Source organism: Harmonia axyridis, chromosome 1 (genome assembly GCF_914767665.1).
Source record: "Harmonia axyridis chromosome 1, icHarAxyr1.1, whole genome shotgun sequence".
Taxonomy (NCBI): domain Eukaryota; kingdom Metazoa; phylum Arthropoda; class Insecta; order Coleoptera; family Coccinellidae; genus Harmonia; species Harmonia axyridis.
The window spans coordinates 5,318,531-5,336,160 of NC_059501.1; the positions used below are offsets into that span (position 1 = coordinate 5,318,531).

General features: G+C 31.2%; 2 protein-coding genes across 3 annotated transcripts in view; both read right to left on the reverse strand.

The window, feature by feature from the left end:
• LOC123671052 overlaps positions 1 to 17,630 on the reverse strand; it is a 55,961-nt gene that overhangs the window by 22,291 nt on the left and 16,040 nt on the right. The window lies entirely within an intron of this gene.
• LOC123671054 lies at positions 890 to 17,449 on the reverse strand. Of its 2 annotated transcripts, none has more exons than XM_045604704.1 (3): positions 17,381 to 17,449; positions 11,262 to 13,569; positions 890 to 1,505 (listed from the first exon to the last, which is right to left on the reverse strand). In XM_045604704.1, exons 2-3 carry the CDS (start codon positions 11,446 to 11,448, stop codon positions 1,156 to 1,158), a joined length of 537 nt encoding a protein of 178 aa, XP_045460660.1. In that variant the 5' UTR covers positions 11,449 to 13,569; positions 17,381 to 17,449; the 3' UTR covers positions 890 to 1,155. The 2 variants fall into 2 exon arrangements, with proteins under 2 accessions (XP_045460660.1, XP_045460659.1); XM_045604703.1 differs by lacking the exon at positions 17,381 to 17,449 and adding an exon at positions 15,365 to 15,540.

Consider the following 17,630-nt stretch of genomic DNA (forward strand, 5'->3'; position numbering starts at 1 on the left):
ATGACATTCTGAAGGAATCACCCTGCATACAATCAAACTAGAGAATAAAGCCCTTAAAAAAAGGAATATCGGACTGGCATCGACAAATCTGATTTGATTCATTGGAAAAAAAGCCTCTTTCAATGGGGGCTCTAAAAATCGGCCGAAACCGGGGAGTTCGTCGCTACTAGACCCCACCAGTTGACCAGGTTATGGACCATTATTTTATATTATTTATATGTTAAAATTTTTGGAACGTTCGCATTGAATTTCTGCTTAATTAGGCTACTACGTATATTCAGTCTTTTAGTTTCATAGTTATCATTATTTCAAATCCCCTCTTAAATCGCCATACTGAACAAAACGTGCTTCAAGATGAATTATAAGATGGTGCTGATCTGATTCGAACAATCGAACCACGTTGTCCTACTATATTATCTTTACAGGATGATTGGTAAAGTTATGTCAAAAATTGATAAGTCACTATCTTTGTGGGGCTGCAACTTTGAAGTCGAAGCGAATTCGAAAACATATAGAATAACAACATTCCTCAGTTTTAATTGAGGAATCATACCAATTTTTTTTTGGATAATAATCTTTACCGAACATCCCTATACAGGATGATTAATTACGAATGTCTAAATTCTGAATTCATGGGGCAATGTTGGTTCTACCGAACATGCTGGATTCCGTGGTTGAAGTTTCATTATTGATTTTGATTTTCTCAAAAATTGTTAATGTTTCTACAATTTTAATTTAGAAAGTAGCAGTTAACCAGAATGACTCGGGGCATACCAGAAACTCCTGATTTGAATCTCTTAGAGATTTTGCTTGAAACTGTAAAGTTAAAACGTAAAATTGCCAATCTTCAAATAGAAATCGTGAAATTTCGAAAATACTACGTCTAGAATTTAGGTTTCAGATAACATTCTGAAGGAATCATCCTGCATACAATCAAACTAGAGAATAAAGCCCTTAAAAAAAGGAATATCGGACTGGCATCGACAAATCTGATTTGATTCATTGGAAAAAACCCTCTTTCAATGGCGGGCTCTAAAAATCGGCCGAAACCGGGAGTACGTCGCTACTTGACTCCACCAGCTGCCAGTCCGATATTCTCACCTATATATACAACGTCCAGCTGCAGGGTCCTCCTCTTCACTACGCCGTGTAACGTTACCTCATGTCGTAGAGGGCGTAAGTGTTGTGTATCATGTTGAAACCTGATACAAACTGCTCCGTCGGCTTAACGCAAGCGCAGTGCTTCACCCCAAACTGCATGAGCCTTTTCCCCCTGAAACTCACGGTGTTGTGAGGCACGTACACTGGGAACACCTGAGGTGGCTTGCACATCGTCAGCACGTGCTCACTCTCCCCATAGTGGTTGTACTCGTAGAGCGATTCGTACTCCACGATCCACCTGCAGTAAGGGTAGTTGACCGACATGTATGGCGTCACCTTGTGCACTTCGTAGCCGGCCGAACAGAATTTCTCGAAGAGCGCCGTCATCATGACGATCTTCGGATCTGAAATGGAAAAGTTCGATATCATTTGGTCTTTGGCAACCTTGTTGTCGGTAAGGGCTGACAGCGAAAAGAGATCTGAATAAAACTAGGAGCAAATGCCGTTCTAATCGTTTGAATACGGATAAACATTTCCGATTTAAAAAAAAAAAATTCTCATCGGATCATTGGCCCGAAAAAAAAATTGCAAATTCGTAAAATGAACTGTCACTTCAGCTTCATCGACGCAACCTACCCTTGATGCCTGAATATATTTCTAATAATAATAATAATAATTCTAATCATGAAAGTGATATCTATGAAGGAAAAAGGAAAGAGTTCGATTTCCAAGTGATATCTAGATTAGGTATTCCCTCTATTTTTCAATAAATCAAATTGATATTTCGTGAATTTGGGTCATTTTGAAAATCAAATTTCGTATTTTGGTTGATAATGACTATACTAAAAGTATACTCAGGTATATAGAAGTAAAGGAATGATTTGAGTATACAAAGAAGTTGAAAGTCCTACCTAGATTATTTCCCCTATTTTCAATGGTGCATTTATGGATTCCATATGAGCATGAGGGACATTTATTTTTCTTTATATTCAAATGAACTTTAAATCATACCTAGTATGATTCCTCTATTTTTCAATGGAGCAAATTAATATTTCATGAATTTGGATAAATTTGAAAGTTAAATTTCGTATTTCAATAGGTAAAGACTTTACTTAACGTATACATAAATACATATATAGAATTACCTATGAAACCAAATGTTTGGTTTTGTTTTGATAGGAAGTATGTTTAACGCATTTATGAATTCGTATGAATTTGAAGAAAACGTTTTTAGTGTTTCAGAATTCAACTTTCAGGTAGTTTTCAGAGAACCACGATATTTAGTATATTCTGTATATTTCCTTTTTTCATTGTAGATTCTTCTGAATCTAAAATCAACAAAAAAGTACGAAATCAATCTGAAATGTTCCACTCGAGGAACATAAAGCAGAGCCAACTTACAATATTGTGCGTTCTGCACTCTATTATAGCTGTATGTACTATAAAGTAGCAACAAAGCCAACAACACAGGGGATTTTACAGCGTTCTGATTAGTACTGACTTGATATTTGAAATGCATTGTCACCAGATGTTTCGTTTCTTATTGCGGTGGGATTATATCGAATATTTCCCTCCTGTCAAAAATTCTATGTATCTGGAGAACAATTATCGAAAATTACAGCGATAATTGCATTGTAGGAAGCGAAACTGCACTGCGATAATTGTTCTGTTCATAGATGCATAGTTTCTATGCATCTTACACAGTTCGAATCTATGGCAATTCCATTCTACATCAGTTTGACAAGTGATGTAACAGTTTATTCGGGAAATATTCCCCCGAATTACACTCGTGCATCAAAATGACCGGATAATTTCGCATTCCAGCGTGTTTTCCTTGAAAAACTGCATTCGGTCATTTTCATTTTTGGAGAAAGAGCCCTCCACCTTCGGTGTCGGGCTCTTTCTCCAAAAATGAAAATGAACTCATGCAGTTTTTATGACAACACGCTGTCATGCAAAATTATCGGTAATTTTGATGCACTTGTGCAATTACTTACGATAATAATCAATCAATACATTTTCATTTTGCCTTCCTTCAAGATAATCTTAATTGAGATTTGCGATATTCATTGTGGCATTAACCGATTTTTCGGTTTTTTTATGGATTATTTCATTAAGACTGTTCACTCAAAATCTCCACCTTATCGAAATCGAATGTATGTCTCCCTCAATTTTTCCCAAATTGTTCAATTTTCGAGTTGATTATTTGAGCTCATTAATACGATTTTCCGAATATAGTTTCGTCTGTCCATCAAAAACTTTTTCACAATTTACGCATGGAATTTTATAATAATAATAATAATAATAATTTATTTATACATGTACATAAAGATGATACGTAATCAAGTGTGTACATTATAAATGTTCACCGACAATAAAATTACACGGTTCGTCAAAAAAGAAAAAAACTATTCCTTAAATGCTAATATATATACGTTCACAATTCAATAAATTAGAACACCACGAATCAACAACAATTTAAAAATTCATTGAGGCTGTATATTGTCCTCCCTAGGAGTAGTTCCTTTACACGTTTAAGGAAATTTCTCTGGTTCAACTGTTTGAAATCATCGGGTAGTTTATTGTATAATTTTATACATTTATAGTTTGGACCTTGCTGTGTCTTTTTCATTCTATTATATGGCAGAGGAAGTTTATGTTTTTGACGGGTGTTGTAACTGTGATTCTCCGAATTCGTTGTAAATTTATTTGGATTTCGATGAACATATATGTATATATACAACGGTCGATTCCCTTTTACTAAAAAAATTTTTTTTTGAGTCTGAAAAAATCTTTTTCGTATCATGTTTTCACATTTTACATTTCATTTTATCTGTTCTTGATGTACCCGGTATTGGAAGAAAATTTGTGGATGAAACTTTCTATAAAAAAATATTTTTATCCAGAAATCTGTTATAACTTTCGACTATCCGAAACCAGAAGTATGTTTTCGTTATGGTTGAACGCCAATATTTAAATTGGTTCCAAAATGCTGCTAAAACAAACCTATTGAAGGGTCAAGTCCTCTAAAAAATGTAACATATTTTTCCTTTTCAATTTTTGCAGATTCGGCTCAGGTAAAAAAAATTAAAAGCGTTTAATAGTTTCATAATGGGCTAGTACTATCCTGTTCATTCGAAATAACGTAGAAGAAGAAAGAAAGAAAAGTTTATTTACACGTTTTTCGTACAAGATATTTTTTACAATAGTTTTTTGTTATTTATATATAATTGCTAGTTCCTGCAAATAATTTTTGCTTAACTACAGTTTTCATAACACAAAGGACATAAAGTCTATAAACAATTTTTTTTTTGTACAAGGATGATGTAATTTAGTTTTAGGATGTGTATGATTTTATGCAGGAAAATAAAAATAAAAAACCTGCTCTAAGAAATTGACAGAAACTATGTACAAAATATACAGAGTTCATATACACTGCCTGAAAATCGGCAGATTTTCATAAGGCAGAATATGCTTATCGTTTATATTTTTGTTGTTTTTTCGGATACGGGTAATTTGCCACGTAGAATCGCTCACATACTTCAGTTTTTCATTAAATGTTGATGATATTTTATCAACATACTCTCTTATGGTAGGAATTTGTGCCAATTCGTGGAGTTCTGTGATACGTGTGTATCTGTTTTTGTTGAGTATTAATCGGAGTATTTTGTTTTGGAATACTTGGAGGGGCTTTAATGGTGTCGGTTTCAGGTGACACCATGCAGGGGCAGCGTACGTTATGATGGGTCTGATTATGGAGTCGTAAATTAGTTTTTTATATTCCCTGTTTAATTTACTTTTTCTGCACATTAAAGGGTAGAATAAGCTATTCATTGCGTAGGCCCGACCTAGGGTTTGATCTATGTGTTTATGAAAGTTCAATCTAGAATCGAGCTCTACACCTAAGTATTTAACTGAATTTTTTGGGATTATGGTTCTGTTGTCCATTTTCAGATGTGGACATATTTTATTGTTCTTGGTTTTCCTGTTGAAAACAATTTGTTCTGTTTTACCCTCATTCAAACTGATTTTCCAGGTTTCATAATATTTTTTTTTAAAACGTTTGTGTGATACTGTAGTAGTTTATTCGCGGTAGTCGCATGGAAAGATTTAGCAAATATCGGGGTATCGTCTGCAAAAAGGGCCAGGTTTGTGTTTGGAAACTCTGGAATATCATGTATGAATAGATTGAAAAGTCTGGGTCCAAGGACTGATCCTTGTAAATAACGTAGAACTTATTCATTGAGAACATTGAAGTTCTATGAATTATATTCTATATGATGCGCTCAACACGAAATTATGTACGAAGCTTGGCATTGTTATTCTCTATATACACGCAAACTCTCAACTTAGACTGTTTTCGGAAATATTCAGTAATTGTTTTTCGAAATTTGTCTTGAATTTTCTATGGCTCTGGTTAAACGATCAAGATGCAATTTTGCACGGAGCTCGAAATTTTTAAGTCCTATCAACACCTAGAATTTCAACCCCGTTGGTTTTGTGGTCACGGAAGTATTGTTTTTTTTGTACGATATGCTGCTTGAATTTTCTATGGTTCTGGTTATGCAATAAATATGAAATTTTGTTCGAAACTGCCATTCTACATCCAATCGCAAATTTTCATATAGAAATTAACAGGAAAACAAAAATTCGAATAGCCATATTTTTCAATGGCAAAGAATGATAAAAAAAATTATTTCTGAAATTGTTTTTTCCAATTATGTATAAACCTTCAATTTCTAATCGCTTTATATTATAAAACTTGATGTAGGTTGTACCTACGTATAATAAAATTTAGAAATAGAGATTCATCTATTTTTTTTTTTTTTTTTTGATATACAGATGATTCTTAATTTTGTACATTAAATTCAACTTCAAATTCCCTTCATCAGATAAATCATTTTTTTCATTCAGGTACCATTTTCCCAGATCGGAAAATTATAAAATTATGAATAAATCCTGATATAAGTGACACTACTATAAATATGAATCTTTGATTTTAATGAATTTAATCGCAGTTAAAATATCCAAAAAATTAATTAGAATTTTTTTCCACGAAAAACTGGACCTTTAAACCACTAATATTAATCTGACCTATATATTCTGAAGGTTGAAATCACATATTCACTAATATTATAACTCCTAACAAACAATTCAAGACAAGGTCATGGAATCTGACGCCATGATGGTTCCGAAGCGTTGTTGAAATTTTCAATATAAGGTACCTACTCCTATTAGAGTCAAAATTGAAAACAGCAGTAAAAATTCCACTGTTTTCACTAATAAAATAATTTCATTCAGATCGAAGAACAATGCCGGAAAAATAAATAATTAATGCACCAGAAACGAGCTGGACTTATGAAAGCACTCACCAGTTCTTGATTTTAATTTTAAAAATATATAGAACTGATGAAAAAATAGTGTTTTAAAAGTCTTAATATTAAATTAAAATTTTTTTCTAGGAAAAATTAGACCTTTAAAGGCTTTTCGAAGACTAAAATCACTTTCACTGAAATAATAACTCCTAACAAAGAATTCAAGACAAGGTCATGGAATCTCACGCCATGATGGTTCCGAAGCGTTGTTGAAATTTTCAATATAAGGTACCTACTCCTATTGGAGTCAAAATTAAAAACAGCAGTAAAAAATTCCACTGTTTTCACTAATAAAATAATTTCATTCAGATCGAAGAACAATGCCGGAAAAATAAATAATTAATGCACCGGAAACGAGCTGGACTTATGAAAGCACTCACCAGTTCTTGATTTTAATTTTAAAAATATATAGAACTGATGAAAAAATAGTGGTTTAAAAGTCTAAATAATAAATTAAAATTTTTTTCTAGGAAAAATCAGAACTTTAAAGGCTTTTCGAAGACTAAAATCACTTTCACTGAAATAATTACTCCTAACAAAGAATTCAAGTTCATGGTCATGGAAGCTGACGCCATGATGGTTCCGAAGCGTTGTTGAAATTTTCAATATAAGGTACCTACTCCTATTGGAGTCAAAATTAAAAACAGCAGTAAAAAATTCCACTGTTTTCACTAATGAAATAATTTCATTCAGATCGAAGAACAATGCCGAAAAAATAAATAATTAATGCACCGGAAACGAGCTGGACTTATGAAAGCACTCACCAGTTCTTGATTTTAATTTTAAAAATATATAGAACTGATGAAAAAATAGTGGTTCAAAAGTCTTAATAATAAATTAAAATTTTTTTCTAGGAAAAATTAGACCTTTAAAGGCTTTTTGAAGACTAAAATCACTTTCACTGAAATAATAACTCCTAACAAAGAATTCAAGACAAGGTCATGGAATCTGACGCCATGATGGTTCCGAAGCGTTGTTGAAATTTTCAAAATAAGGTACCTACTCCTATTGGAGTCAAAATTAAAAACAACAGTAAAAAATTCCACTGTTTTCACTAAGAAAATAATTTCATTCAGATCGAAGAACAATGCCGGAAAAATAAATAATATAACGCACCGGAAACGAGCTAGACTTATGAAAGCACTCACCAGTTCTTGATTTTAATTTTAAAAATATATAGAACTGATGAAAAAATAGTGGTTTAAAAGTCTAAACAATAAATTAAAATTTTTTTCTAGGAAAAATTAGACCTTTAAAGGCTTTTCGAAGACTAAAATCACTTCCACTGAAATAATAACTCCTAACAAAGAATTCGAGTTCATGGTCATGGAAGCTGACGCCATGATGGTTCCGAACCGTTGTTGAAATTTTCAATATTAGGTACCTACTCCTATTGGAGTCTAAATTAAAAACAGCAGTAAAAAATTCCACTGTTTTCACTAAGAAAATAATTTCATTCAGATCGAAGAACAATGCCGGAAAAATAAATAATATAACGCACCGGAAACGAGCTAGACTTATGAAAGCACTCACCAGTTCTTGATTTTAATTTTAAAAATATATAGAACTGATGAAAAAATAGTGGTTTAAAAGTCTAAATAATAAATTAAAATTTTTCTCTAGGAAAAATTAGACCTTTAAAGGCTTTTCGAAGACTCAAATCACTTTCACTGAAATAATAACTCCTAACAAAGAATTCAAGTTCATGGTCATGGAAGCTGACGCCATGATGGTTCCGAAGCGTTGTTGGAATTTTCAATATTAGGTACCTATTCTCATAAGAGTCAAAATTAAAAAAACTGCAGTAAAAATTTCGCTGTTTTCACTAATTAAATAATTTCATTCAGATCGAAGAACAATGCCGGAAAAATAAATAATATAATGCACCGGAAACGAGCTAGACTTATGAAAGCACTCACCAGTTCTTGATTTTAATTTTAAAAATATATAGAACAGATGAAAGAATAGTGGTTAAAAATTTTAAATAATGAATTAGAATTTTTTTCCAGGAAAAATTAGACCTTTAAAGCTTTTCGAAGGCTAAAATCACTTTCACTGAAATAATAACTCCTAACAAAGAATTCAAGTTCATGGTCATGGAAGCTGACGCCATGATGGTTCCGAACCGTTGTTGAAATTTTCAATATTAGGTACCTATTCTCATAAGAGTCAAAATTAAAAAAACTGCAGTAAAAATTTCGCTGTTTTCACTAATTAAATAATTTCATTCAGATCGAAGAACAATGCCGGAAAAATAAATAATATAATGCACCGGAAACGAGCTGGACTTATGAAAGCACTCACCAGTTCTTGATTTTAATTTTAAAAATATATAGAACTGATGAAAAAATAGTGGTTTAAAAGTCTAAATAATAAATTAAAATTTTTTTCTAGGAAAAATCAGAACTTTAAAGGCTTTTCGAAGACTAAAATCACTTTCACTGAAATAATTACTCCTAACAAAGAATTCAAGTTCATGGTCATGGAAGCTGACGCCATGATGGTTCCGAAGCGTTGTTGAAATTTTCAATATAAGGTACCTACTCCTATTGGAGTCAAAATTAAAAACAGCAGTAAAAAATTCCACTGTTTTCACTAATGAAATAATTTCATTCAGATCGAAGAACAATGCCGAAAAAATAAATAATTAATGCACCGGAAACGAGCTGGACTTATGAAAGCACTCACCAGTTCTTGATTTTAATTTTAAAAATATATAGAACTGATGAAAAAATAGTGGTTCAAAAGTCTTAATAATAAATTAAAATTTTTTTCTAGGAAAAATTAGACCTTTAAAGGCTTTTTGAAGACTAAAATCACTTTCACTGAAATAATAACTCCTAACAAAGAATTCAAGACAAGGTCATGGAATCTGACGCCATGATGGTTCCGAAGCGTTGTTGAAATTTTCAAAATAAGGTACCTACTCCTATTGGAGTCAAAATTAAAAACAACAGTAAAAAATTCCACTGTTTTCACTAAGAAAATAATTTCATTCAGATCGAAGAACAATGCCGGAAAAATAAATAATATAACGCACCGGAAACGAGCTAGACTTATGAAAGCACTCACCAGTTCTTGATTTTAATTTTAAAAATATATAGAACTGATGAAAAAATAGTGGTTTAAAAGTCTAAACAATAAATTAAAATTTTTTTCTAGGAAAAATTAGACCTTTAAAGGCTTTTCGAAGACTAAAATCACTTCCACTGAAATAATAACTCCTAACAAAGAATTCGAGTTCATGGTCATGGAAGCTGACGCCATGATGGTTCCGAACCGTTGTTGAAATTTTCAATATTAGGTACCTACTCCTATTGGAGTCTAAATTAAAAACAGCAGTAAAAAATTCCACTGTTTTCACTAAGAAAATAATTTCATTCAGATCGAAGAACAATGCCGGAAAAATAAATAATATAACGCACCGGAAACGAGCTAGACTTATGAAAGCACTCACCAGTTCTTGATTTTAATTTTAAAAATATATAGAACTGATGAAAAAATAGTGGTTTAAAAGTCTAAATAATAAATTAAAATTTTTCTCTAGGAAAAATTAGACCTTTAAAGGCTTTTCGAAGACTCAAATCACTTTCACTGAAATAATAACTCCTAACAAAGAATTCAAGTTCATGGTCATGGAAGCTGACGCCATGATGGTTCCGAAGCGTTGTTGGAATTTTCAATATTAGGTACCTATTCTCATAAGAGTCAAAATTAAAAAAACTGCAGTAAAAATTTCGCTGTTTTCACTAATTAAATAATTTCATTCAGATCGAAGAACAATGCCGGAAAAATAAATAATATAATGCACCGGAAACGAGCTAGACTTATGAAAGCACTCACCAGTTCTTGATTTTAATTTTAAAAATATATAGAACAGATGAAAGAATAGTGGTTAAAAATTTTAAATAATGAATTAGAATTTTTTTCCAGGAAAAATTAGACCTTTAAAGCTTTTCGAAGGCTAAAATCACTTTCACTGAAATAATAACTCCTAACAAAGAATTCAAGTTCATGGTCATGGAAGCTGACGCCATGATGGTTCCGAAGCGTTGTTGAAATTTTCAATTTTACTTGAAAATTAATTAAAATTTTTTTCGAGAAAAAATTAACCTTCAAACCACTATTATCGATCGGATCTATATATTTCGAAGGCTAAAATCGAAGATTCAATAAAATTATGACTCCCAACAAACGGTATAAGGTCTTAGAATCTGACGCCATGATGGTTCCGAAGCGTTGTTAAAATTTTCAATATTGGTACTTACTCCTATTGTCGAAATAAAAAGCATCAGAAAAAAATTTCCTCTGCTTTCATTGATAAAATAATTTTATTCAGATGAAAAACAAAGCTCGATAATAAATAATACAATGCACCGGAAACGAGCGAGACACGTAAAAACACTTTAAAAATATTCTGATGGAAAAATATTAGTTAAAATGTGTAAGAAATAAATTAGAATATTATTCCAGAAAGAAATTATAATTTTATTTATACTTTTCTTAATCGAATCTATATATTTCGAAGGCTAAAATCGAAGATTCACTAAAATTATAACTCCTAACAAAGAGTTCGAGATAAGATCGTGGAATATGAAGCCATGATGGTTCCGAAGCGTTGTTGAAAATTACCCACTCCAAAATAAAAAAAATGAAAAAAAAACAGAAAATAAATTTACACCGTTATCACCGATAAAATTATTTCATTCAGATCGAAGAACAATAAAAATTCGAAAAAAAAAATTGAATGGACCGGAAACGAACGAGACTAAAAAAAGCACTTACCAGTTATTCCATTGCTGTTTGAGTTTTTTTTGCTTATCCTCTCCAATAGATCTTCTGTTATTTCGCAATTGTACGTCTTCATATATTCTATCAGATCAGAATACTCTCCTGCAACGGTCTTTTTTTGGGTGGAGTCCGCATCTCGGTTTCCATTACCCTGAGCGGAGTATCCCAAGCAAGCTTCCATTTTCAAAACGTTGTGTTTAGTTTGCCCTCAACGAATACAATGACGTGACACGTGCAACTGCATCTAGCTTGTCCTATAGGAATAGGACCTACAGGGCGAGCAGAGAAAGGCACTCTCGAGCACCCTCTAGCAGTCAAACACACAAACTTTCACTTTCAGGCTTGAATTAGATATGTATCTGAATCAAGGGTGGTATTTCATTGTATTTTGGATTGTAAGATGTCGCACAGATCAACCAGTTGACAATAACTACTGACTAGATTTATCAAGTCACTGTACCAATAATCTACAGGGTAAATTCGATGCTCACTGAGAGTATTTCGAGAACTATGAGACTTGGAGAAAAAATTAAACAGGACCTCCAGGCGTGTAATATTCTCTGAATATTATATAACTTTATAAGTTATTCAATGAAACAAAGATTGGAACTCTTATATTTTCATTCCTCATCTATCGAAGGTTCAACATTAACTGTGTTGACCGATACATATGCACATATGTTAAGTGATAATTCATGCATTCTTAATCATGAAAAAACTATGAAATGAAACAGTCGATATATTACAAAAGGGCAATCGAAAAAAAACTTTTTTTTATGATGGAAAAATTTCCGTAATTATCTCAAGTACCCCCTATATCTACGCCGTTGGTTGTGTTATTTCTAATAGGAACTTAAAATCTTGACTTACTCAAAAACTTGTTTTTACAAGTTTTTCAATTTACAATTTTCTCAGCATGAGCATAACATTCTATGGTGAATTTCACCAATATAATGTATTGGTTCATCTGAGAAGATTTCATGAACGATATTATTCGATTCGCTATTCGTTGTATTGTAGACGAATTTGAAAGGTGAAGGAAAATTCACTTTCAATTATGACAAAATTGATGAGAAGTTGGCAAAGGTTCGAATTTCCTTTTTCGATAAATATAATTTTTTGTTGTAACAAAATATTGAAGAAGGATATTCTTCATTTAAATTTGTCATGCGATCTCAAATATCTAGGTATAAAACAAGATAATAGAGTAAACTGTCATTACCACGTCAAAAACGTAATGACTGGCGATTACGCAGTATTAAAAGAATCCTTTTTCCATTATAATGCAGAAAAAATTGTTTAAATCAATAGAATAAAGCCCCCATTTCCAATTCAATAATATAAACTCTAATTACGTAATATGTTGCACCTGCCTCCTTCGACTTCAGCACCTCTATTCACGCCAAATCTTTCAAACAAATTTTTACGGTTAATTACTGTTATAATACTAAGTTTTCCATCCTACTTAAATTAGTGCTCTACATGTTTCTTTATCCATTTTGAAGAACAACTTACATTGATTTTTCTTGATTCCCATCTTATTTTCGTACAATTTTTTATTCCTTTAGTTTCTCACTGGCTAGAGCTAATTTTATCAATTGAGATTATTTTCGAAACAATTTTGCAGAGTATTGTTCGAATATTATGCGAATCAGTGACATGTGAACGATACGCCGGATCCAGGGTGGTAAAGAGGGTAATAACCCCCACAAACCTCGTCGAATCATTCATAGATTTTGTGTTTTCAAAAAAGAGTATATGCTTTCAGTTTATGCCGAGCATTTTTTTTTCATTTATTTTCAAAATTATAAAATGATGAAAAATATATATTTTTTCATCATTTCCACGTTGAGCTATCATTTCACATTACCATAAATCCGCCACATACGCATAATGGTACCTATATATGTACGTATTCTGTAATAACTGTTATAATACCAAGATTTCCATCCTACATAAATTAGTTCCCTTCAAATTAATGCTCTACATGTTTCCTTATCCATTTTGAAAAACAACATTAATTGATTTTTCTTGATTCCCATCATATTTTCTTACAATTTTTAGTGCCTTTAGTTTCTCATTGGCTAGAGTATTTTGTTCAGCTAATTTTATCAATTTAGATTTCTTCATTCATAGATTTTGTGTTTTCAAAAAAGAGTAAATGCTTTCAGTTTATGCCGAGCATTTTTTTTCATTTATTTTCAAAATTATAAAATGATGAAAAATATATATTTTTTCATCATTTCCACGTTGAGCTATCATTTCACATTACCATGAATCCGCCACATACGCATAATGGTACCTATATATCGGGTGTCCCAAGGTGAGTGGCCTATTAGATTATTATGGAAACTATTGATGGTAAAGATTTCAAATTTTGTGGATAGATATTTGGCCATGTAAGGTACATTTTTAAAATAATTTCACATTTCCAGTGTTGCCGGATGTACGACAATTTGGCAACAACTTTGTTATTTTGAATAGGATATCCGGTATTTCTATTTTTTTTATGATACTCCATAAAATATCGAATCTATTCATTTTTACTTTTCCATCCCTATCTTCAACGGTTTTTGAGTTATTAATTATTTTTCGAAATTTTAGATCAATTTGGCGTATTACGAAAATGACTCTAGTTCGCTCAATATTTGAGATTTAAGTCAGAAATTTTGCAAGTCGTTAGATATTGATCTGATCTGTGTCACTGCTTCTAAATTATGGTCGTCAATAATACAGGACGGACCAAAAACAATCATCATTTGCCAAGTTACAAAATTGTAAAAAAGTCTATTTTTTCAAATTAGACACCTAGTATATTTTTCAATTTTTGGAATCAGTACAACACACTCTACAATTTTCCTTTTCACGTCCCTATACCTATCTCAACTGGATTCCGAGTTATATGCGTTATATGTGTATATCTTTCTTGAGCCATTATTTATAGAAAAACCTCGGAACAAAACACCTGTTAGGCAATAATTGTTTATTTTGACATTTATGGATTGAACTGATTCATTGATATATCGATCTATGAACGACAAAGAGAAAATAACAATACAAAAGAAATTAACACTTATTGAATCAATGTGAAATCTAATAAACGCATATAACTCGGAATCCAGTTGTGATAGGTATAGGGACGTGAATAGAAAAATTGTAGAGTGTGTTGTACTGATTCCAAGAATTGAAAAATATACTAGGTGTCTAATTTGAAAAAATAGACTTTTTCACAATTTTGTAACTTGACAAATGATGAATTTTTTTGGTCCGTCCTGTATTATTGACAACCGTAATTCAAAAGCAGTGACACAGATCAGATCAATATCTAACGACTTGCAAAATTTCTGACTTAAATCTCAAATATTGAGCGAACTAGAGTCATTTTCGTAATACGCCAATTTGATCTAAAATTTCGAAAAATAATTAATAACTCAAAAACCGTTGAAGATAGGGATGGAAAAGTAAGAATGAATAGATTTAATATTTTATGGAGTATCATAAAAAAAATAGAAATACCGGATGTCCTATTCAAAATAACAAAGTTGTTGCCAAATTGTCGTACATCCGGCAACACTGGAAATGTGAAATTATTCAAAAAATGTACCTTATATGGCCAAATATCTATCCTCAAAATTTGAAATTTTTACCATCAATAGTTTCCATAATAATCTAATAGGCCACTCACCTTGGGACACCCGATATGTACGTATTCTGTAATAACTGTTATAATACCAAGATTTCCATCCTACATAAATTAGTTCCCTTCAAATTAATGCTCTACATGTTTCCTTATCCATTTTGAAAAACAACATTAATTGATTTTTCTTGATTCCCATCATATTTTCTTACAATTTTTAGTGCCTTTAGTTTCTCATTGGCTAGAGTATTTTGTTCAGCTAATTTTATCAATTTAGATTTCTTCATTCATAGATTTTGTGTTTTCAAAAAAGAGTAAATGCTTTCAGTTTATGCCGAGCATTTTTTTTTCATTTATTTTCAAAATTATAAAATGATGAAAAATATATATTTTTTCATCATTTCCACGTTGAGCTATCATTTCACATTACCATGAATCCGCCACATACGCATAATGGTACCTATCTATGTACGTATTCTGTAATTACTGTTATAATACCAAGTTTTCCATCCTACATAAATTAGTTCCCTTCAAATTAATGCTCTACATGTTTCCTTATCCATTTTGAAAAACAACATTAATTGATTTTTCTTGATTCCCATCATATTTTCGTACAATTTTTAGTGCCTTTAGTTTCTCATTGGCTAGAGTATTTTGTTCAGCTAATTTTATCAATTTAGATTTCTTCATTCATAGATTTTGTGTTTTCAACAAAGAGTAAATGCTTTCAGTTTATGCCGAGCATTTTTTTTTCATTTATTTTCAAAATTATAAAATGATGAAAAATATATATTTTTTCATCATTTCCACGTTGAGCTATCATTTCACATTACCATGAATCCGCCACATACGCATAATGGTACCTATATATGTACGTATTCTGTAATAACTGTTATAATACCAAGATTTCCATCCTACATAAATTAGTTCCCTTCAAATTAATGCTCTACATGTTTCCTTATCCATTTTGAAAAAGAACATTAATTGATTTTTCTTGATTCCCATCATAATTTCTTACAATTTTTAGTGCCTTTAGTTTCTCATTGGCTAGAGTATTTTGTTCAGCTAATTTTATCAATTTAGATTTCTTCATTCATAGATTTTGTGTTTTCAACAAAGAGTAAATGCTTTCAGTTTATGCCGAGCATTTTTTTTTCATTTATTTTCAAAATTATAAAATGATGAAAAATATATATTTTTTCATCATTTCCACGTTGAGCTATCATTTCACATTACCATGAATCCGCCACATACGCATAATGGTACCTATATATGTACGTATTCTGTAATAACTGTTATAATACCAAGATTTCCAGCCCACATAAATTAGTTCCCTTCAAATTAATGCTCTACATGTTTCCTTATCCATTTTGAAAAACAACATTAATTGATTTTTCTTGATTTCCATCATAATTTCTTACAATTTTTAGTGCCTTTAGTTTCTCATTGGCTAGAGTATTTTGTTCAGCTAATTTTATCAATTTAGATTTCTTCATTCATAGATTTTGTGTTTTCAACAAAGAGTAAATGCTTTCAGTTTATGCCGAGCATTTTTTTTTCATTTATTTTCAAAATTATAAAATGATGAAAAATATATATTTTTTCATCATTTCCACGTTGAGCTATCATTTCACATTACCATGAATCCGCCACATACGCATAATGGTACCTATATATGTACGTATTCTGTAATAACTGTTATAATACCAAGATTTCCATCCTACATAAATTAGTTCTCTTCAAATTAATGCTCTACATGTTTCCTTATCCATTTTGAAAAACAACATTAATTGATTTTTCTTGATTCCCATCATATTTTCTTACAATTTTTAGTGCTTTTAGTTTCTCATTGGCTAGAGTATTTTGTTCAGCTAATTTTATCAATTTAGATTTCTTCATTCATAGATTTTGTGTTTTCAAAAAAGAGTAAATGCTTTCAGTTTATGCCGAGCATTTTTTTTTCATTTATTTTCAAAATTATAAAATGATGAAAAATATATATTTTTTCATCATTTCCACGTTGAGCTATCATTTCACATTACCATGAATCCGCCACATACGCATAATGGTACCTATATATGTACGTATTCTGTAATAACTGTTATAATACCAAGATTTCCATCCTACATAAATTAGTTCCCTTCAAATTAATGCTCTACATGTTTCCTTATCCATTTTGAAAAACAACATTAATTGATTTTTCTTGATTCCCATCATATTTTCGTACAATTTTTAGTGCCTTTAGTTTCTCATTGGCTAGAGTATTTTGTTCAGCTAATTTTATCAATTTAGATTTCTTCATTCATAGATTTTGTGTTTTCAACAAAGAGTAAATGCTTTCAGTTTATGCCGAGCATTTTTTCTTTCATTTATTTTCAAAATTATAAAATGATGAAAAATATATATTTTTTCATCATTTCCACGTTGAGCCATCATTTCATATTACCATGAATCCGCCACATACGCATAATGGTACCTATATATGTACGTATTCTGTAATTACTGTTATAATACCAAGATTTCCATCCTACATAAATTAGTTCCCTTCAAATTAATGCTCTACATGTTTCTTTGTCCATTTGGAAAACAACTTTCATTGATTTTCCTGATTCCCATCATATTTTCGTTCAATTTTGAGTTCCTTTAGTTTCTCACTGGCTAGAGCATTTTCTTCTTTTTTTCTTTTTTCTTTTTGTTCAGCTTATTTTATCAATTGAGATTTCTTT

What these genes read in the sequence shown, in the direction of transcription:
- LOC123671054 (XM_045604704.1), bottom strand. Translation starts at nt 11,448, where the DNA reads ATGGAAGCTTGCTTGGGATACTCCGCTCAGGGTAATGGAAACCGAGAT. An exon ending in AAACAGCAATGGAATAACTG is followed by an intron (nt 1,506 to 11,261) that starts GTAAGTGCTTTT and finishes TTTCCATTTCAG; the next exon opens with ATCCGAAGATCGTCATGATG.